Source organism: Corvus hawaiiensis, chromosome Z (assembly GCF_020740725.1).
Source record: "Corvus hawaiiensis isolate bCorHaw1 chromosome Z, bCorHaw1.pri.cur, whole genome shotgun sequence".
Taxonomy (NCBI): domain Eukaryota; kingdom Metazoa; phylum Chordata; class Aves; order Passeriformes; family Corvidae; genus Corvus; species Corvus hawaiiensis.
In genome coordinates this window covers 3,778,794-3,800,524 of record NC_063255.1, presented here as the reverse complement: position 1 = coordinate 3,800,524, position 21,731 = coordinate 3,778,794, and the positions used below count along the sequence as shown (strand labels likewise).

Sequence of the window (21,731 nt, the reverse complement as noted above, 5' to 3'; positions counted from 1 at the left end):
ATTAGTGTAGTCAGGGTTCTGGCTGTAGGGCCCCCACCAGTTGTTGATTAGTTCCTTCAGTTTAAACTGTAGCTTTCAGTGTCCAAACTGCTTATTGTCTGTACTTGTTTCCTTTTGTGTTTTAACTTTGCACCACCACCACTCCAAATACCCCACCCCCTTCCTTAATGAAGGAATTATCTTTTCATGTTGCTGAATGTGTTAGTCTGTGTTTTCTACATAACAAAAAATTTTAGTTGTGTTTAAATGAGCAAGATTTTGTCCACACTCTACTCTCTTCCCAAAAGCATTAGATGATGGAGACATTCACAACACAGGTCACAATACAGACTGTTTCTGTAGCAGAGATTTTCAGTCTGATCTCTCTCTGAAATTTTAAGTATACTTTTTTTCAGATTAGCGTGTAGAATGCTTTCCAACTGCAGTCTTTCTGCCTGAAGTTCTTATGTGTTGTTAGATTTGTTTGAGTCCTTGTGTCAGTAGATGATTCCTGAATGATGTATTCCAGGTTGATGTATTGCAGTTTGTTAATTTCTTCTTTTTTCCCCTAGGGATCTAATTAGTGTTCTTCCAATTAAGAAGTATTGTTTTGTAGATGGTGGTTCTCTGAGTTGTCATGTGTCATTATTGGAAAGTCAAGTTCTTAGCTCTTCATTCACTCAAATGTATATGTGCTAGGCCTACCATCTTTATGATGTGTAATGGTTGTCATGACTAAACAGTATCTTTTTTTCTCTCTCTCTTTCTTTTAAAACTAAGTGCATTGCTATTGCAAAAATAAATCCATGGAGTCAATTTGATGCTTCTCTTTCTGGAACGCTTTCTCTGTTCCTCTGCTCTTAAAAGTGTTTAAGCTTACTGGATAGGCTAAAGCTAAACAAGAAATAAATTATGTTTTTCTTACCATAATCCTTTTTCACTATCTAGCCTCTTAAACACTGAAATGAATAACTTTTTTCTTTTTTTTTTTTTTCTTTTAACAGAGCATGAAGGGAAAAAGTAAAAGTAGTCATGATCTGCTGAAGGATGATCCACATCTAAGCTCAGTTCCTGCTGTCAAAAGGTTAATATGTGATTTCTAATTTCTAGAACAGATCTACTTTCAATATGTTATACCCAATTATGATAATGAATACTTCTTTAAAAAATGTTAACTCATGTTACTCTTTCAAAAATCAAGAGTGCCAGTGCTAGATCAGACTAAATATTTCTCTAACCCACCAAGCTGTTACCACCACTGGCCATCCAGTAAAGAATAAAAGCAGGGCAAATATAATGCTTATCTGTGTCCCAGCCTCCATCAACTTTCACCTCAGAGGACTGTCAAGAGTTTGATGTAGTATCTTCCCTTTTTGTCCTGAACTTGGATGCTACCAGTGGCACTTCATAAATTCTAGCTCTCATTCTAGTAGAGACAATGAGCAGTCAGTCTCTTTTATACCTCTCTTTACTACAGTCCTTTCTTAGACCATCTCCTAGCCTAAACTTTTAAAGTTACTTAAATTTTCGTCATGCAGAAGATAACTCTGTGTCGTGGTAATTCTAGTTGCTTTTCCCAACCCTCCAATCCAGCTTATACTTGAAAATATCTATTTTTTTTCCGTATCTAAAGAACACACTAAAAATTAGGTGAATCATGAATCTATATGCTTGGATAAAGTTGGTTTTCTTCTCTGTTTCTTTTTAGTACTTTATAAATTCTGATTTTAACCACTGTTGAGTGTTAAAGTGAGAAATTTCCATGAAAATACGTTAACTCCAAGAATTTGCTTATTTTAGAATTGTAGACTAGTTGGTTTGGAAGGAACCATTCAAATTTATCACATCCAACCCCCCTGCAATGAGCAGGGACATCTTCAACTAGATCAGGTAACACAGAGCCCCATTCAACTTGGCCTTGAATGTTTCCAGGGGACATCTACCACCTCTCTGGGCAACTTGCTCCAGTGTCTCACCAGCTGCATCATAAAAAACATCTTCCTTATGTCTAGTCTGAATTTACCCTCTTCTGGTTTCAGACCATTACCCCTTGTTCTTTTACAACAGGTCCTGCTAAAATGTCTGTCCCCATCTTTCTTATAGACCCACTCTAAGTATGGAAAGGCTACAATAAGGTGTCCCTGGAGTCTTCTCCAGGCTGAACAATCCTGCCTTTCCTCAGTGGAGAAGTGTTCATCTTCATGGCTCTCCTCTGGAGTCCCTCCTTCAGGTTTCTGTCCTTCCCATGCTGGGACCCCAGAGCTGGATGCAGCACTGCAGGTGGGGTTTCAGCAGAGCAGAGCAGAGAGGCAGAATCCCCTCCCTGGCCCTGCTGGCCGCGCTGCTTTGGATGCAGCCCAGGACATAATTGGCTTTCTGGGCTTCAAGTGTACCTTGTCAACTCATGTCCAGCTTTTCATCTACCTGCACCCCCAGGTCCTCCTTGCTGGGTTGCTCTCAGTCCATTCATCCCCCAGTCTATATTGATAATCAGCAGTTGCCCTGACTCAGGTGCTGCATTTTATTAAATTAATGTCATTGATTGCAACACATCTAGAGTTTTTTTAATGGTCTTGATTACTTACTGATTGCTTAGAGCACACTTCAAAGCCTTAACTTTTGTGACTTCTTTAATATTCCTTGCTTTTTCTCTAACATAACTTCTTTTTTTAAATTCTGGGCTAAAAAGGTTCAAGGGTCCTTATATTTGCGATAATTAATAGTGAGTGTGTTAGCCTTAGAATATTCAAATAGATTTATTTTTTAATTCACCAACCTGTATAAGCTGTATAAGAAATTAAAATCTTGATGTTAAGGTTAATTATCAGTAAAATGCATCTTCCGAAATATAAACTAGTTGCAATGAAATGCTAGTAATCATTTGATAAAAGAGATCAAAAATATCTCAACTGGGTTTTGGTGGTTTCAACTATATACACTAGTGTTCTTCTTGAATATTTCAAGGTATGGTTAGGATTTCTCCATTGTATGAAAGTCCTTGTTTTTAAGCATTTCTAATTAGAAAAGATTATGATGGTCAAACGATAGAAAATAATATTAATTGCTACTTTTAAGATTAATGTGAGGATGATATAAAGCAGTAAGTTCACTAAAATTTCAGGTGGCTAGCAATTTTTTTATTTAAGAAATGGTGGGTTTAAAATACTGTATTGAATCTCCTCTAGTACTTCAAAGTAGTTACTTTTTTTTTTTCTTCTTTTAGTGAAGGAGCAAATGAAGAAAAGGATTTGAGTGAGGTAAGTATCATTTTTTTACAAATAAGTCTTTTTTTTTTTTTACTGTGTGCAGAATAGATTTTCTTTGGGGAACAAATGCTACTTTAGAGATTTCTGAGAACTAGCTCAGGTCAGATTTCCAGCACAGGCCTGAGGGCTCTCTCCGAGCTCTAGTATTTGGCTATTCACAGCAGGGTAGAATTAGCATACTGCCTGCTACCCTTTGTAAAAACTGTTTATATTGTATTTCAGTCAGTAGGTTAGGTATATAGAAGTATGGTATATGGGTTGTGTACCATCCAGTGACAAACTACCAGAGTGATAAAACCCCTGAAACTGCTTCTAAAAAAATAGTTTAAATCAAGTTTGTTATGAATAATTATGTAATTGCAATATTTGAGGGTAAGTCTGCATGTGAGTCAGATTCCTGTTTGAAAGATTTCTTCAAGAGAATAAAAATTCAGTGAATTGTTAAATTGTAGCAGTTAAATTGTTTAACGAAGACTGTCACCTCTGAAAGACATGAAGTCTGAATAATCAGACAGTAACATTCAACTAAACATGGAGGCAATTTAAGTACAAGAAAATTGTCATACATAGTGCAGATAAGCATTATGTCTCTGTCTCCAGCCATAGATCACGGGAGTACCCTTTTGAATTGCTGTTGAGATAAAGATGTAGTATTTGACTAGGAATATAATCTCCCATTCCCCTAACTGAATTCTGGAAAATATTGTTTTCTGTATCTATCCGTCATGCAAAGGTATTAACTACACTGTGTGTTGACACACTGGAAGTAAAGGAAGAACACAGTCTGTGCCATTCGTGTGCCTAAAAAAAAGCATTTGCTTACATCCTGTTCCTTTTTTCACAAGGCACAGTATGAATTCAGGTTTTTTCACTCTTCTCCTTTGTAATTGCTGCTGTGCAGGAGCATTTTACCGTTAGAAAAGTTTGGAGAATGCTATTTAATTAATAATTCTTCAGATGTTTAAATAGCCCTTTCTTAAGCAAACTGGGTTCAGGGAGTACAGAACCTGGATGTGTTAGGTTGAATAATAAAAATTTAAATTAATATACCTAATTAAGCCAAAGTTGGAAGTATGAAGGCTTTTTTTTTTTTTTTCCTGGAGAAGTGTTGTCTTTAGGTTAATTTCATTGAAAGATTTTAGCTAAGATCTAGCACTTCAGGCAGTTACCTGGGTCTTGTACAGTGGTACAAGTAGTTTATCATCTCTCTTGGAGTTTAGTTAAATATCACAGGATCACTTTTGCATTTACACAGCTGCAATGTGTTGGTAGTTATATAGCAAAATAATTCTTCCAGATCTCCCTACCTCCCCCAGCTAACAAGCCCATAGCATGTAAGGGAAACTCTTGCTAGTATTCCCTAAGCACCTGGCCTTGCTGTTCATGCTATTAAATACCATCCTGTTTCTCTAATTGCAGTCCTCAAAGTCGTACATTTAATTCTTTGAGAGAGCCTTTGTATTAGCAATAACTGATAGCTATTTGTTAATATTGTTTTTGTGCCCAAGTTGTTGATTGAAAACATTATATGAAATGTTTTCCCACCAGTGACATCTCTTTTCTGCACAGTATCTTTTCCTCTGCCTATTTGTCAGTCAGTTGCTGAACAGTAAGTTTCATGCAGTACTATGAATAGATAAAATTAGATGTCCACCCCTCAGTTCAATAATCTTATTAAATAGGAAAATCATATTATATACAGTAGCCACTAGTCATTCTGTCACAAAATGTCTAATTACATTTTTATTTCCCTGTTAAAGAGAAGAATGGGGCAACTCCACCCAGCTAATAACAGCAGCAAGTGGTACTGCTTTCAGGCAGGCAGTTTTGCATTTCTGTGTCTCATGGGGAACAACCATCAGCCAGCAGAACAGCCACTTGCCTCTAGAGGTGCCATGCAGTTCAATTTGGGTTGTTGAATCTATTGTTAAATCTATTAGTTGAGATCAGATGGACTTAATGAGAGAGAAGAGGGACTGAAGGAGGAGACTGGGCAGGAGAAAAGAGTAGAGCTGCAGGAGGGAAAGCGGTTGAGGAGGAATGTTATATCCTGTTTTCCCTGGTTTTTTTCCAGAAGAAAAATGGTGAAATACTGTGCAAACTGAGGGTAATGGACAGTTTGGGAAGTAGGCAATTTAGCCAAGTGGGACAAGTTGAACCATTTTGTCCCTCCCATTTTAACCCCCCTCCTGTTACTCAGATTTCTGTAGTTTTTAACTAGCTTACTACTTAGCAATTGCAAGTTGTCTAGAGCTGTCCATTTTTGTCTCAGAATTTCTTCTGTCCAACTCCATGTGTTTCAGTGAAATACTCTTACCTAAGTCCTAGCCGAATCACCACCAGCAGTCTGTCTTTATCCTTGACTGTTAAACATTTTGAACACAGTCCTGTCACTTTCTTGTTTGGACCTCCCCCTGCTGTCGAGGTCTGCAGTCACCCATCTCTCTGAAAACTTACCACGTAAGCAAATCCATGAGAAAGTGTCATTATCTCCTGTGTCAAACAATAGCTTTCTGGGAAATTGAGGGAAATGCTGATTCTGTTCCACTTTTCTCTTCCCCTATTAAAAAAGAACAGACAAAACCCCCCCAACAACTTTTCAGTCTTTTCATCGGCAAAATATTCAGCTATTTTACTGTGCTGAATATCCAGAGATTTCTTTTTTATTCCTGAGTGGTCTTGTCTTGCCTAAATCTCAAACCTAAGCATGTTAGTCTAAAGATTCCCAAACAGTGACTCCACTACAACTTCTGAAATCCAGCTCTTGATTTTTGTCTTCTGTTTCCCCAATTTGCTTCTTGCTGCTTTTGCTTTTCAATCCTCTCCACCTCCATGTTTATGGACATGGTGTTCATGCTACTACTCCTCCTCCTACCTGTCCACCACACCCAGGACATGTAGATGTTCTTCCTTCCCAAGTGCTTACATTCTGACGGTCTCCTGCATACAGTAGAGTCCTCCAGATTACTAAGTGTCTTTTTTTACTTTGGATAAAATTAGAATCATGTGGTATTTTACTCTTTCCTTTTGCTGATTAGCATCACACCAAATAAATGTAAAAAGATGTACCATGTCATCTTCGAGCTGGCATTCTTTAATTACGATTCTTACAGACTTCCTTCTTCAAGGAAGGAGGTAGTCAAACTTAGATCCCTTGGTCTAGTCAGGCCACTTCTTCATTCTCCAATTATTTCTCCCTTCAAATGTCTTTGATCCAAGGTGGTTTATCACCTTTTGCCAACCTCTGCTAGTCATGGAGGCCTGAAGCCTCTCCTTGGACCTCTGTAGCAAGCTGGGATGATTGATTCCACAGGTTTTCACAGCCTGTTATGATCAATTTAGTATCTGTTAAGTTCCCTAGCGGGCTGATGGACTAACATCTTCCATCCCATCATGACTGTAGTATAGCCATGTGGTAGAAAGTTCTTAAGTTTTCCTTTCAGTGGAAAATGAAGGAAAAGTTTAGTATATTGTCTTGATCAAATTTTGGATTCATGAACAATGATACGAGTAATATTACACTGCTATGATGTCTTCTGTAGACCTGTAAGAGTTAGTGGTCTAGAATAGATGGTTTTAATTTTTTTAACTCTGCAGGAAAGAAGTAACTTGTGTATGAAAAAGAAATTAATCATATTTGTATTCTTTTGTTCCCTCTGAAGCAAATAAGGATGTATTTGTTTGAAATGTTTGCTTTGAAATGAAGTATTCATCTTTTTTCTTGAAAGAGATTGTATTTATAAGAAAAAGATTTCTGTATTCGTCATTCTGTACTAAAAAATATCTTAAGGAGTTTTATCATTTTGTATCAATAAAGGACGAAGAAGAACATGATGAAGATGCTGATAGTGTAGAAGATGAAGCGGCTAGTAATGACAGATCTCAAATAAAGGAACGCATTGCCAAGAAATTGAAAATTGATACAAGTGAAAATGCTAAACAGCAACTTCAAGAGGAAGAAACTAAATCAGAAAGGAAAACAACTAGTCGCAGGTAAGGATTGTTTTATTTGGTTGGGTTTTTTCTTTAGATTGTTTACAGTTTTAAGATTTTCTGCTCAATTCCAGTTTTGCAGTTACAGCGTTGATAGGTGAGTGTTACATTAAAAATACTCACCCCTCCCCACCTCCAACTGTGGAACGTGAGATTGCCTATTGCTTTCATTCTTTGTCATTTCTTAGTTTTGTTTGGCAGTTTATAACAAACAGTTAACTTGCATTTTGTTGCACCCGGCACTTATTGTTACCTTGTATGGGAGTTTTATTTTTCCCTGTGAGTTAGAAATTAAGTGTCTTTATATGTATTTGTCACTCTTTATTTTGTCTTTCTACTCAGTTGTAAGACTGAGTTTTGCAGCTTCTTTATCTGTAATCGTCCACCATTGAGACTCACAGAAAGGAGAATCATCATCCAGTGAAGCCTGGTTTAACACAGTACTCATTCTTGCAGTGTACCTGCTGCCCAGTGACAACATTGCTAAGAAAGCAATTTGTATTAACCATTTTAATAGGTTTGAAGAGCTCTAGAAACTAAAATATTCATGGAATTTGAGAGGGAAATTCAGTGTCTTTTGTACGTCATCTTCATTATTGATTTGAGTCTAAGAATCACACCAGGTACAGTACAGAAGCCTATGCAGTTTGAGCAAATCTGAATTGGTTCCAGTCAGTTCTTTCTCAGGCTTGGGAGATGTTACTTCTAAAGTTCCTCATAATTTTATGTTTGCTGAAGAGAGGAGCCACTTAATAGCCAGAGATACGTAAGAAGAGCATTTGACATCAAAGGCCCAGCACAATAACAAAAATAAGGAAACTCTAAACAAAATCTATAATTTAAATGGGCATTAGTTTATCCTGTCATGTGATTTAATTCTAGTTAGAGGCTAGGTAACTAACTTCCCTGATTCGTCAGATTTTATGTAGTCAACAAGAGCTGTGTGGTCAGATCTGTAAACTGATGTTACTCCATTTCTTTTGGAACCATACATAAATCGCATCTCTTTGTGGAGTCATGTGTTGTGGTTTAAGCCCTGCCAGCCACCAAGCCCCACGCAGCCACTTGCTCACTGCCCCACCAGCAGGATAAGGGAGAGAATCAGAAGGATAAAAGATAGAGAACTCAGCTGAGGTAAAGACAGTTTAATAGGGAAAGCAAAAACTGCACATGCAGGCAAAAAACCACAAGGAATGAATTCACTGCTCCCATGGGCAGGCAGGTGTTCAGCCATCTCCAGGAGAGCAGGGCCCTATCACATGTAATAGTGACTTGGGAAGACAAACACCATCACTCCAAACATCCCCCCTTTTCTGCCTTCTTCCCCCCACTGTATATACTGAACATGATGCCCCATGGGCTGAAATACCTCTTTTGTCAACTGGGGTCACCTATCCTGGCTGTGTCTCCTCCCAGCATCCCAGGCACTCCATTTCTCCTACCTTTGTGGCAGTACAAAAAGCAGAAAAGGCCTTGGCTCTATGTAAGCCCTGCTAAGAAATAACAAAAGCATCTCTGTGTTACCAACTCTGTGTTCAGCACAAGTCCAAAATACAGCCCCCATGCTAGGTACAGCAAAGAAAATTAACTCCACCCCGGCTGAAACCAGCATGAAACTCAAGTTCTTGAGCACTGGTTTTCTGTTTTTCAGTGTTCCTTTCTCTCTGTAAGAGCACGTAAATTGCAGTACATGAAATACAATATCATGATTTTATGGCTATGTTAGATAGGTATTTTTTAAAAGAACATGTACAAGACATCTTGTAAAACAGATCCCCTGACTTTTCTGTCTGTTGTCTTTGAAGTTGTGCTGTGTGTTGCTTTGGGAATTGGTGGCAGTACTATCTCTGTTGTAGACACGTGGTCCACAGGAAGTCTACTGAGATCAATGAGTATGATGGATAATTTCAATCCCAAAATTTGGTTACTAGTCCTGTGGTTTAGATTGACACAAGTTTAAACTTCTCAGAGTCTCAGAGTTCCTGGTTGTGGAGAGAGACTGAACAAGTACAGTTTAGCATTACATAGCCATATCCGGTAGTGGAGGCAAGGATTCAGAAATTTGAAAAGTCTCCAAGAAAAGCTCTCTCTGAAAAAGAACCTTGAAGTATATGGCAGTCAAATAACATCTTTAGAACAGGAAAAGGCTTTGGAATCTGTGCATATTTACTACCTCCCTATCTGTCCAACTACCTGTCCACCAATCTGTTATAATTGTCACTGGAGTTTTATAAGAATGACTGCTGGAAACAAAATTGCCTAAGGTGTAATAACAAGTTTGTAGCATGAAGAGAACACAAAGCTAGAGGGTACTCCTAGGAATGAGATACTTAATGCCCAAGCTTGCATTATGTTTTAGCTCATTGTCAGAGACATTTGTATAGTCAGTCTGTAAGCTGCTGGCTCTACATGTGGTCAGTCAGTGTGCTCTGTTTGTGGTTATTGTACTCTTTCAGGGTGGTAGTTGTAATAATATTATAGCCAGATGGGTTATTTTAACTCAGAAGAGGGTTTTACTGGATGCATTTTTAGCAGTTGGGAGCCATAGCCTTGGGAGATACTGCTTAGTATCTCAAGTAACATAAATTTCTAGACTTACTGTTTTCCAAATAATTGTCTGCCGTCCTCTGGCGTGAAAATCAAAGGCATGATATTGTTTGTTATAAATAATGTGTTTTTACATTTGAGGTCTCTTTAGATAAAATAAGATCAACAATATCAAGTTTCATTGTCTGAAATAGTGACTATTTTCTAAGTGTACTGGAGATGTTTGATAATATACTCGTGGGTGTTCACCACCCACTGTAGTCAAAGCCTATGTTGGCCAGAGGCAGAGATGTGGGAGGTGTAAACATCAAAGAAAAAGTTGGATGGGCTATCCGTAGCTTGAGGGTAATGTCTATTGACATATCAGAGGGTGAAGAAACTTCTGATATCTATCAAAATTTCAACTCATCAGATACTTAAATGTGCTAGTAGAATAAATGAACTTCTAAGAGTATTTGTTTCAGAGTACTGTCTTTAACATGCATGACATTTTCTGCAAAACTGTATTCGTTTCTTTTAATCTGAATGCATCTGTGAGGTCTGAAGGTTGCACATCTATTTTAGAGAAACAGTATGGAAACAATAGACACCTTCTCAAATTCACGGTACTGGGATCCAATACCACTTCTAAATGCAACCATACTTGAAGTGCTCAAATGGTGAAGTTAATTTTAGTCATTTCAGTATGCATTTTAACCTCTTATGTATGTTTTAAAAATAGTTTTATACACTTTAAAACTTTGTATTGGGTAAGATAACTTGGGAAAAAGAGTTTCCCAGTCATTCAGGCAAGTTAGAGAAATTCCACAGGTCTGGGGTTTTGTATTAGAAAGCTTAAACCTAGATTGTCACTGTAGAACAGCTGTTTACATGAGGAATATATAGAGATAGAAGAAGTGTTTGCCATCATTGCATAAGTAATAAAATTTCTCAGCATCGCATTGAGTTTTTAAAATGGCAGTGGCTCGAGATGACCATCTGAAGGCTTCAGAGTAAATAATCTTCTTCTAGTCTGGTAATTAAAAATATTTCTTATACATTCCTTTTCATCCTGTAGGTGGAGCTCAGATGCTACACATTTCTCATTATCAGCTTTAAAAATTTTCAGTGCTTCTTTTTTGCACAGCATGTAGTGTGGAGTAAAATACAGTAGACTTTACAGTTTTTCACTGTACAGTCAACAAGTTCAGTTGCATCCTTGTAATGGATGTGGTATTAAATAGCAATATGAAAGAAATGCTTAAAATAGCTAAGCTCTTGAGGAAGAGAAGCTGACTTTTTCAGTAACTAACATCACTTGAATTTAATTTGGTGTCTCCTCTTGTATATTTTTCTCTTAATAATGCTATAATTAGCAGTTGAACTAAGTAACCACATTTGGTTTATAAGCTATTACTATCATAAGGGGATGAATAGTAGTAGTAGTTGTAGTAGTAGTAGAAACTATTAACTACTTGTAATTAATAGTAGCTGTATTGCCTCCTTTGCATTCCTGTTTTTTCTTATACCCATTTGCTTGTCATGGGTGAAATAAATCATATGTGAAGCTTTACATATTTTCTGTGCATATATATTCTTCCTTCATCCTCCAAGCAGAAACCTATAACAGTTTTCAAGGTGTAATTCCTCAGACTTAGTTTTTTGCTGAAAGACAATACAAAATAACTTGGACAAATAACTTCCATCCCCACGGTCCTTTTGTCAGTGAGGCACAATTGTAATAAAAATAGTTAATAATGCTAGACAGGGTTTCAAGTTCATGCTAAGTCCAATTCAGATCAGGTAGTAAAAATTGAATATGGTCAAGACACCTCAACATTTTCTTACCATCTACTTGAATAAATATTGCCAAACTGAGCACACAAGTTTGCTTTTCTAAAGTGCTCTTATAGTACTGTGGTGTGGAAAAGCCAAAGGTAATTTTATGTGATCACATGGAAGTCTTTTTTAAAATACTTTTTAATCAAAACTTTTCTGTCTTTATAAATCTGCAGTTGTTATAAACGATGAGTTGGATATTTTGTATTTATAAATTAATAATTTATGTTAGAATATGTTGTTTTAAATGCATTTATTTTGCACTTGTTACCTTGTGCTTATAAGGCGGGCATTATAATGAAGAGTATTAAAATGTATATTTATATGCTTCTACTTATTTAAACTTGATCTAGCATCTCATGTTCAGCAAGCTACTTAATTGTTAATGTTGTCAGTTTCAGTGTGATGTCAATACCATATTTTAGAGCTACTTACTTTGGTATATTAAGTTTTATCTGTTTCTAAACAAACAGATATATTTGTTCACAAAATTCCTATTCTAAATTTATTAACTATACTTCTAATCCTACTAGCATTTTTTTAAACTAAGTATAACTTACTTTCAGGCTTTGTTCAACAAAAGAGTTTGTCTCCTGGTTTTTCAGTTTAGCACCAGAAAATACACATTGTATGTTAATAAAACTGGCTTTTGAGGTTCTAAATAGAAGCAGTTTTTCTGACTTTGTACTTCCCTGTACCTAGAGAACTGCTGCTGTTTTCATACAGCAAATTCAGATATTCTCATAATTGTGTTTTAAGTCAAAGGAGATGATTAGATAACCTGTATATCTCATGCCATAGTTTACTGCCATTTACCCTTGTGTTGAATTCAGTGTTTGGCTACAGCTGAACAGGAAAGGCATTCAAACATAATTTTTGTAGATATCAAAAGAGTGTAGTTTGGTCCATATTTAGTCAGTGAGTGTATTCTATTCCAGTACTTAAGATACATTATTCCTAACAGTACCTCTTCCAGCTTTAGATTTTAACTTGTCTGGATTCAGCTTGTAGCCACCGAATTATTTTTTGCTGTGCCTTTTTCTGAAGTTCACTACAGCATGCTCTATTTTCTCTTAGTTCAACTACTTAAATTCTAATCGAGTCCTTTCAATAAGCGGTACAAATTGTATTCTTTCAGGCTTTCACAGTAAATTTTTTAGCATCCTCAAATTACTTTATGGTTTGGGTTGTTTTCCTTTTCCAAATTTTCAACATTCTTTAAAGCTCTTCCATCATTAATCTCTTATTAGCCTTAATAATGCTGTATACAGAGAGCAACAATTTTTTTTTTTCTTACTTCCACCTCCCTGTTCATTCACACTTTGAACCACGGGTTGACCCTGTCAGCCCTTCTTACAGGTGTTCAACTGTTATCACTTATATTGCTAGGGCATTCCAATTTTTTTTTCAATTATAAATCTATGAGAAACAGTTTCTCATTTTCTCTGTCTTTTAGATCCTAGTTTTTGGCAATTAGATGTCTTCGGATTTTGTTTTGTTCAGGAAGCCCAGGTTGCCTAGCAGTTCTGGTATGAGAGCTTTCTACTGTGACAGTTCGTGCAATTCACTACTTATGGATTTAGTACTGAGTTCCCTGCAGCGTGTAGGTATATTTCTACTCAGTGGTTAATGTGCCACTGACAACTATTTTAAGCAATAACTTTGTAACCTAATTCTTGAACATGGTTTTTTGGCCTGTTTTGTGTCACTATATTTTTTTTTAAGAGTTCCTTACATGTACGTACTGGGAAGCAAGTTTTCAAGTTTTTTGGGTTGACTCTAAAATTAGCCAAGTTAGCAACCAGTCAGGAACATATACAGAGTTCTGCTAAGAAACTCTTCAACAGCATTGTATCAGAATCTATATGCTACTCTGAAACCTAAATCTCCCCTTTCAATTTTTTCTTAAAATGAAACTCGTACTCTAAATTTCACCAATGCCAAGTGCAAGGTGCTGCACCTGGGTCAGAGCAATCCTAAGCACAAATACAGGCTGAGCATAAAATGGATTGAGAGCAGCCCTGGGGAGAAAACTTGGAGGTGTTGGTTGACAAGAAGCTTGACATGAGCTGGAAACGTGCATTTGAAGCCCAGAAAACCAGCTGGGCTGCATCGAGAGAAGAATGGCTAGCTGGGCGAGGGCGGTAAAACCTGTGTGAAAGATAGGGATAAACTTTTTAGCAGGGTCTGTTGCTCTAAGAATAAGAGGCAATGGTTTTAACCAAAAAAAGGGTTGATTCAAATTACCTATAACAGAGATGTTTTTTATAATGAGGATGGTAAAATGCTGAACTGATTGCTCAGAGAGGTGGTGGATGCTGCACCCATGCGGTTTGTTCAAGGTCTGGCAGGACAGAGCTCTGAGCAACTTGATCTGGTTGAAGATGTCCCTGCACACTGTAGGGACTTGGACGCAATAACTTTTAACCTTCCCTTCCGACCCAAACCATTCTAAGATTCTGCCTCTTGAATCTCCTTCCAACCCAAACCATTCCCTGGTTCTGTATCTCTAAAGTGTTAAGGCTAATGCTTGTGTTTCATGGGGAAATTGTAAATGCTTTTATTTTATCAAAAATCATTATTTCTGTATGTCAAAAAAGACTTGTTCACTCTGCGTTTATTATGCTTCCTTTGTATGGGTTTTCTTTTAAAACTAGGAGACATCCTTAGTAATAAACCAGCAAAACAGCTTGTGTTGTTTAATTTTAACTTAACTTGAAGCAGGCCATTTTGACAGTAAAATAATTGTCCAAAGCTTTAAGCAATTTTAAACAATTGATATGTTAAATTGATAAATTTCAACTTTATGCAAAAGTAGCTATTTAATCACGTATTGAAATAATTTTAAATAATACTGAATAAAATTCTAACCGATATTTCTGTAAAAGTGCAAAAACTCATACAGTGCTGAATTTCAAGAAAGGAAGTAAGCAAATCTTTGCTACTCATCCCGTTTCAATTCAGGGTATTGAAATGTTTCTCTTAAATCCTAACTTTTAGTGGCCTTTATTACGCTAAACACTCTTAGGACTGTTTCAAGTGATCTGCTTGTTGTTCTTCAGTAGTTCATAGATTTCTATTTCTGTTCTTTCACTCTTGATTTGAATTGTCGTTTGAAAAGCTCCTTGGAAAAGAACTAGGCATGTGAAATATGCTGATACATATACAGAACAGTATGGCACTATTTTAGTCTTTCTGTTTTTATGTATCTTGATTGAAGTGTTTCCAAGCAGAATTTCATTAGGTTAGTCGTTTGCCTTAGATACAGTACATCAAGAACACCAGCTGAATTAGACAATTTTTCTTGTTCATCACGTAAGTTCTTGAGAAGATCTTAATTCAAGCACGTGAACTTGGCTGTGAAGACCTGACAAGGTTGTAGGAGATAAAATTTCTGTATTATGCAGGTAGTACCTACTTCAGTATTTTTGGTGTATATCAGGACAGTGCTCTTTCACTAGAAAAGCATTTTATGGAAATCTGGATAGGACTCAGCCCCAGTAAAGAGGTAGAGTTTGGATTATTACCTGTGAGAAAGTAGTGAAGTTATTCCATTATTTATTAATTGACTTTACAGCATAAGAATACAGAAAACATCTGCCAGTTGTCAAGATCAACACATTTTCCAGATTTTATACTGTAGTTACAGGTGCTCTGACATACAGTCCTTGCTCACATACGCCAAATTTGGCTTGTACTCAAGAGTGCAAGTGGGGCACTGCCTTTGAAGAATTTTGGAGTTTATGTCAGAAATAAAGTAGACAAAATGACACGTGCCTCCAGTGGTTTGCAGATGGAACTCTCCTGAATTCTAAATACATTTAAAATTGTTTTATCTGAGAGAAATGCCTTGTGTTTTATTGCCACAGCTATGATACGCAGATTTGCATGAGCTGAAGCTACCTGAAAACTTTTTTTTCTCTCCTGTGATGTTAAGAAGAAGCATAGACACTAACACGTGGGAATTCATTGTCTAGGTATCACAAACAGTGGGAATGGAAGTAACCTGAAAAAGGAACTTATTTTTATGTATTCTTTTAAAACGCAGTTTGGTTGAGTGCATGTGTGATTAATGTAGTAGCTGTTCTAAGCGTCTGCTTTTCAAAAAATATAAATATTTAAACTTTCACATATTTGTAATTTGTAATTTGAACTTTTTGTTTGTTTTTGTTTGGGGGTTCTTTGGCTTCTGTGAAGATGTCTTTATACACTAGATCCCCAGAAAAATAATGTTAGGTACTTTTACGGTGCCTTGCTTGATCTTGACTACGGCTAATGTTAAACTAGAGAGAGAATCGCACGCACGCACTAATCACTAGAGATGTAAAGAGAAAAAAGGAAGAGATTTTGTTCTATGCACTTCAAGTGTCTGAAAGAAGAAATGTTTTCAGAGTATTTTAGTTCAGTATTGATACCGTAATTTTGTAGTTATATCATACACAGTCACCCACAGGTAATATATTCTTACAGTCATACTTCCCTACATGACAGATATTTATTTTGATAGGTTTCTGCATTAGTTCATGTGTATTTTGTATGCTTTTGAGTGACTTGTCATAGCATATAAATTCAATAAGGATTTGAAACGAAATTGCTAATTTGTAAATTGCCATTTATCCGCAGTCATATGGAAATTGATTACTTCTGCAAATGTTTGCATGACTCAATAATTCCAGTGAAACTATTAATGTCAACAAAAATTCATAAATAAGCCTGAGAACCAATGAAGTTTTTTAGGACTGGAATTTGTTGATCATCTTATGGTATGAGAAAAGAGGAGAGAAAGGAATATTTTGTCTGAAATGACAGAAAAAATCCTTACACTTGGAATTGAGTAACTTTTTTTTGAAGACTGTCTCAAGGGATTGTCATCTTCTGTTCCTGTGTACTTGGCCTCCTTTTCTTGCCAGTTTTTACACAACTAGAGTGTTACAGTTGCTTGTGGAGTTCTCTATAAAATAGATTGCTTATGCAACCTCAGTAAATCAAATAAAAAAAAGTCAGCTACAAAATTAGAGCCAGAAGTAAGCTGTCACAGACGAGACTTCTAAGCAAGTTTTAGTGCTGTAGAAGGTGGGCATGACCTTCTGTCCACAGCATACTGTATAAAAGATATCAGTCTTACAGTGAAATGGGAGCAGCCTCTTGCTGGGACTAGAACTTTGAATGATATTTACTCTTGTTTTAATTTTTATATGTTTTATCAAGTCATTTTGTTATTAGTTTTTTTCTCATCTTCTCTGCTAACACGTAATTGATATTTTCTTTTTGTTTTACATACTTCTTTTCCTCAGTGCATGAGGGATCACTCATTTCAGTCTATTTTTCTGTAAGGATAGTAATAATATTTGGTTTAGCTAAGTGTAATGTTTCATATTCTAGCCATTTTTCTTTAATATATTCCTAAATTATTTTTTGACTGATGATATTCTCTGTGTAATTGTTTAAGAAACTGAAAACTATTACCTTCTTTTCCTTTGGTGAAAATGAATTCTTAACTTACCTGTAAGTTTAAGAAACTAGTGTGTGTTTCTTTTAATTTGCATTTTTGTATTTTGTTCAAGAAACTCAGTATTTCAGACACATATTACTGACATACAAGAAACAAGATTCGGAATTGGTTTTAGAAATACATTTATTTTCTGAATAAGACTGTTTTCTTAGTGCTAAGGATTGCATGATCCACTTATTCTTTTCAAAATAATGTAAATTTTTCTGCCTTCTTTACCTTAATAACATTCATTGTAAAGAAAAAATAATCCCAGACATACTCTTTGTAGAGTTAATGATTGGCAGTAACTTAAAAGCAGACTATATTATATTAAACACAAGCCCAGATTGTTTGGGCACAAAACCCAGAATCCCTGCACTGAGATTTTTCTTGGCTGAGCATCAAAGTGTGTTAATAGGTATAGTGTTAGGCTGGGACAAAGACGGGATTGTTACTGTGGTATATTTCATCCTGCTGCTACTTGGCAAGACTCAGTGTATTTTTAGGTGAAGTTTGTGTGTGCATTTGTCTAGTCACCTGGAAAAAAGGATGCGTATATGACCCATGAAAATGCAGTTAGTGTGATGGAAGGTGAGAACGTGTAATCCTTATTATACAGTGAATTGTTAGCACTATATAGTGGGTAAGATACCATTTCAAAGAGTTGGAGTGTTCTCAGTTGTTTAGCTGCACATGTGATTTTTTTTTTCCTTGTAACATAACAAGATGGATTTAGTAGTGGTATAGCCATGTGCTTTTTAATTGCTAGATGTTCATGCTCCATTTCCTTTCTTTGTTTCAACAGAGTTGAGTAGCATGGGAAGAAACTTTTTGAGGGTTTTCTTTGTATTATAGAATGTATTTTCTGTAAATATGAGTGGTATATCTTGAAGTGGTACTGTAGTGAAAGATGACTGCAGTATGTTCAAACATTTTCTTTAAACATCACACCTGCTGTTTAACTCTAGACAGTCAGTCCATTTTACAATTCAGTATTTTTATTATTTTTACATGCCTTCCTAGAGAGCCAAATAGGTAATAAGTATTTTTAATATAGTGTAGAACAAGTGATGTTGGTTATCAGATTCTGGTTGTGGAATCTTTATAATGAGTAATCGTTTGTAAATAAAAAGAAGGGAATTCAATTGTTGTCTAAAAAGTTGTTGTGTTACATTTCTGATAATTAGTAGTTAATAGTAGTTGATCATTTGATAATAGTGAAACAAAATAAATCAGACAACTTTGTTAGCTGACTCACAGAATGGGTAAGGTTGGAGGGGTTGAATAAAATCTGTGTCAACATAAATAAAGGCAACCCAACTTGAATCCTTATAAGGGTATATCTTTTTCTAATGAGAAGAAGCTGTTTATCTAATGAAAGTGGAAAACATCCAAAAAGCCTGAACCTTGAGAGGATAAGGCAGAAAAGGATGTTCGGATAATTGCATCCAGTGTTTTACCTAATAAAGCACACAAGACTCTTAAATTCTTTTATCTCATTCGTACAGTTTGTCTCTGTCTTACATTTCTATGGTGGAAAAAAATTCCATTTTAATTTAGAGAATATACCCCACAAAACTTTTCTTTGGTAAGTGCTTTTCTTATTAAGTAAATAAAAATGCTGCTGCTTTTCAGTCTGCCTTTTGGCTTTCCTTGGACCCTTTTTCTCTCATCTGCTAGCCTTCTGTTAGCATATCTTCATTTGAAAATTATACCAAATCTCTCTTGGACTTTGATGCATCGAGTACATTGAGCATTAACCTTGTTTTGTGGCATTTTCCCCAGCTTTTGTTATGTGTCAGCTTCATCAGACAGTATGCTGTATTTTTCTTCCTTCACACAAGATAGTTTGTTAGTCTATGTCCTCAAGTAGTAGAAATTTTTTTTTCATGGCTCTATGTTACAGTTTTCTGTTATTTTTGCTCAAGAGCACTTTATCAATCTCAGGCATATAATTATCTGAGTTATCTTTTCTCATTGTAAAGAGTGATACACCACTACTGTTTCCCCTTCTTCTTTCATCCCCTGGGTCTCTAGATTTTTCCTCCCATTTTATTCACAACCAGTGTTCCAAAAATCTCTATAAGCGTCTTTTAAAAGACACTTGGAAGCAAATTGCATGACCATGTTGCCTTTTTTTTTTTTCTCTGACACTTATTTTTAGTTGCTTTTCTTTCTGTTTTGGGATAATTCAAGAAGACAGAAAAATATGTCATCCTCAGATATCATATCTTGCTTTCTCTGATATATGAACAGAAAGAGCTATCAAATCTTTTTTTTCCCCTCTCTACATTGTAAGTACTTTTCCTTTTTTTTTTAGGTTTTAATCCCTAACATAATAATAATGTAGGGGGTTTCTGTATATGCTCGAAGATGAATGTCTGTATAACTTCAGCTGCGTCTGTTGTCATAAATAAATGGACAATGGTCGTTTAACAAATAGTTTTCTATGTAAAAATAACATCTGAGGCCAAGTTAAGACTTTTTTTTCCTGTTTGGTACCGTTTTTTGCTTTGGGCCTTTGGCAGCAAATTAGGAATAACCTGTTTCACCCTTTGTTCTGTACAGGTGTTTATTCTTTGTATTTTCTTGGACCTTGAGTATAAAATTAAAGATAGTGGTAAAATCAAAGTATCAAACCAAGTAGCATATGTTTATAGCATCTTTTTAAATAACATTTTTATTAGAAAGTAGTGTGGGGGTTTTTTGTCTTTTAGTATGTTAAAAGTTGTAAATATGTGTGTCTATGAATGAACACCCAACAGAAAACTCTTTGGTGAATTCATGTAGTTTCTCCTTATTCTGTTGGAGATTACTATGGTCTTAAACCCAAGATACCTTTACTAATAACTGGACTGAGTATTGCTAGTTTTTGTAGAGCATGGCATTTAGTAGAGACTGCCTTTATTACTAAGAAGGTGTAAAAGGTCTGGACTAATGGTACAGAATTACTGTTACTCTGAGGGGTTATTAGGATATTACAGCATCTGGCCTGAGAGAAGAACTCTGGTAATACAAGTAGCACTGTTAATGGCAGTGGGACCTGCAGTTCAAAATACACAATTTCATGGAGCTGGCTATAGCACGCGAATTTTCATTTTACAGTTTGCGGCTTTCCCTATGAAATGTTTTCTAGTTCTCCTGGGTTTCAGAGTTCTGAGATTAGTGCCACTCTCCCTTCACTTTCCAGTAAATCAGGGAATGCTTTGAGGCATCAGAGAGATAGGGACCATAAAAGTGAGCAGGAGAGAATAATGTAGAATGCTGCCGTGCTTTATTATTCTTGTCCACTCATTTCTCGCTAAGGGATATTACAAAAGAAAGACATATTGCTGTAATGGTTAGTCAGAGGTCACTCTGACTTTTAGTGGATTTTGTGCATTGCTACAGAAATGTGGCTTAACTGTCTGCAAAGAGAACTCAGTTTTAAAAGTTGTATAAACTGTTACTTCAATGTAGAATGAAAGTTTTAAAATCATGCCCAGCCTATCAAATGACATGTGGAGACACCCTGTGTGTTCTTGCACATGTTCTTAGAGCAGCGGAGTTGACCATTTGGGACCACATGATGGTGCGTGGAGTCAGTGTGGTTTACTGAGTCCTGCAAAATCTGGGCTGCGCACAGCTGTTTCTCCATAGCGTCTGTAGACCTCCAGAATGCAGAAGGTACTGAGACACACTCACCTTTGAGAAGTGAGGTGGGGAGGCAATTAACAAAACCAACCTACCGAAAAAATGAATTCATTATTAAAAAATAAACAAAAAAACCCCCACAAAATACACAACAATGTAATTCTTACCTCTATTTCCATTAGTTCTCATTTTGGCTCATTGTGCACCAGAAAATCTGTGATCCTCTTGGTAAGAAGATTAATACACATTGTTTGACAACTTCCCAAGTTAGAGAACAGCAAAGCATACCATAGTCACAGTTGGATAATTTCACAATAAAATCACTTTTTAATGAGAAGCGTATCAGCAGTACAGGCCTTTTGAAGTTCTTCTTAAGTTTGGCTGATAAGCAGCCATACTGAGCTCATTGATGGAAAAGCATTATTTGCTGAACAAGCCTCATGCTTAAGACTGGAAGTCATTGTTACGTCATTTCTTGGTTAATTGGCTGCACCTGTGATTTGTTAACAGCTCTAATCCAGTGGTCTCTGAACCACGTGTGGAAAGGTCAGCAGGAGAGAGTCTGGTGCACTGTGAAACATTGTTAGATGTAATCTTAGTTTGGCAACCTGTCATGGTTGTTAAATCCAGATTGTCACTTTTCAGCACATGACGTGAGCTTCTCAAAATGAAAACGGTGCAGATGATAAAGGAAATAAAGTCTGTGGTTCATTTCTTTTAAGGCAATGCTTCGTTAAGAACATACACATTTTTTTAAGAATGTATCAATTTGTAGGTCTGTCTTTTGTAGTGAAAAATTCTTTACAACTTTGTTCTTAAAGTTGGAATTTGTTGTGTTTTTTAAAATATGAGTGTAAAATTAATATGAATCCAGTGAAATATGTCTAGATATCTTTATGTACACATGCATACAAGTGTATTTGTTGGTATTTAGCTCTCCCTTCCATGTCGGAGAGTTTGGGTCCTCAGCATTCTCAGGTGCTTATCATTGTGCTGCTTTTTAT

General features: G+C 36.2%; 1 protein-coding gene across 1 annotated transcript in view; it reads left to right on the top strand.

Annotated features, from left to right (window-relative positions):
* CWC27 (CWC27 spliceosome associated cyclophilin) overlaps nt 1–21,731 on the top strand; it is a 108,550-nt gene that overhangs the window by 7,525 nt on the left and 79,294 nt on the right. Inside the window, exons 8-10 of the mRNA XM_048291749.1 lie at nt 984–1,063; nt 3,203–3,236; nt 7,063–7,238. Of these exons, the coding sequence (XP_048147706.1) occupies nt 984–1,063; nt 3,203–3,236; nt 7,063–7,238 (290 nt within the window). The remainder of the gene's footprint in view (nt 1–983; nt 1,064–3,202; nt 3,237–7,062; nt 7,239–21,731) is intronic.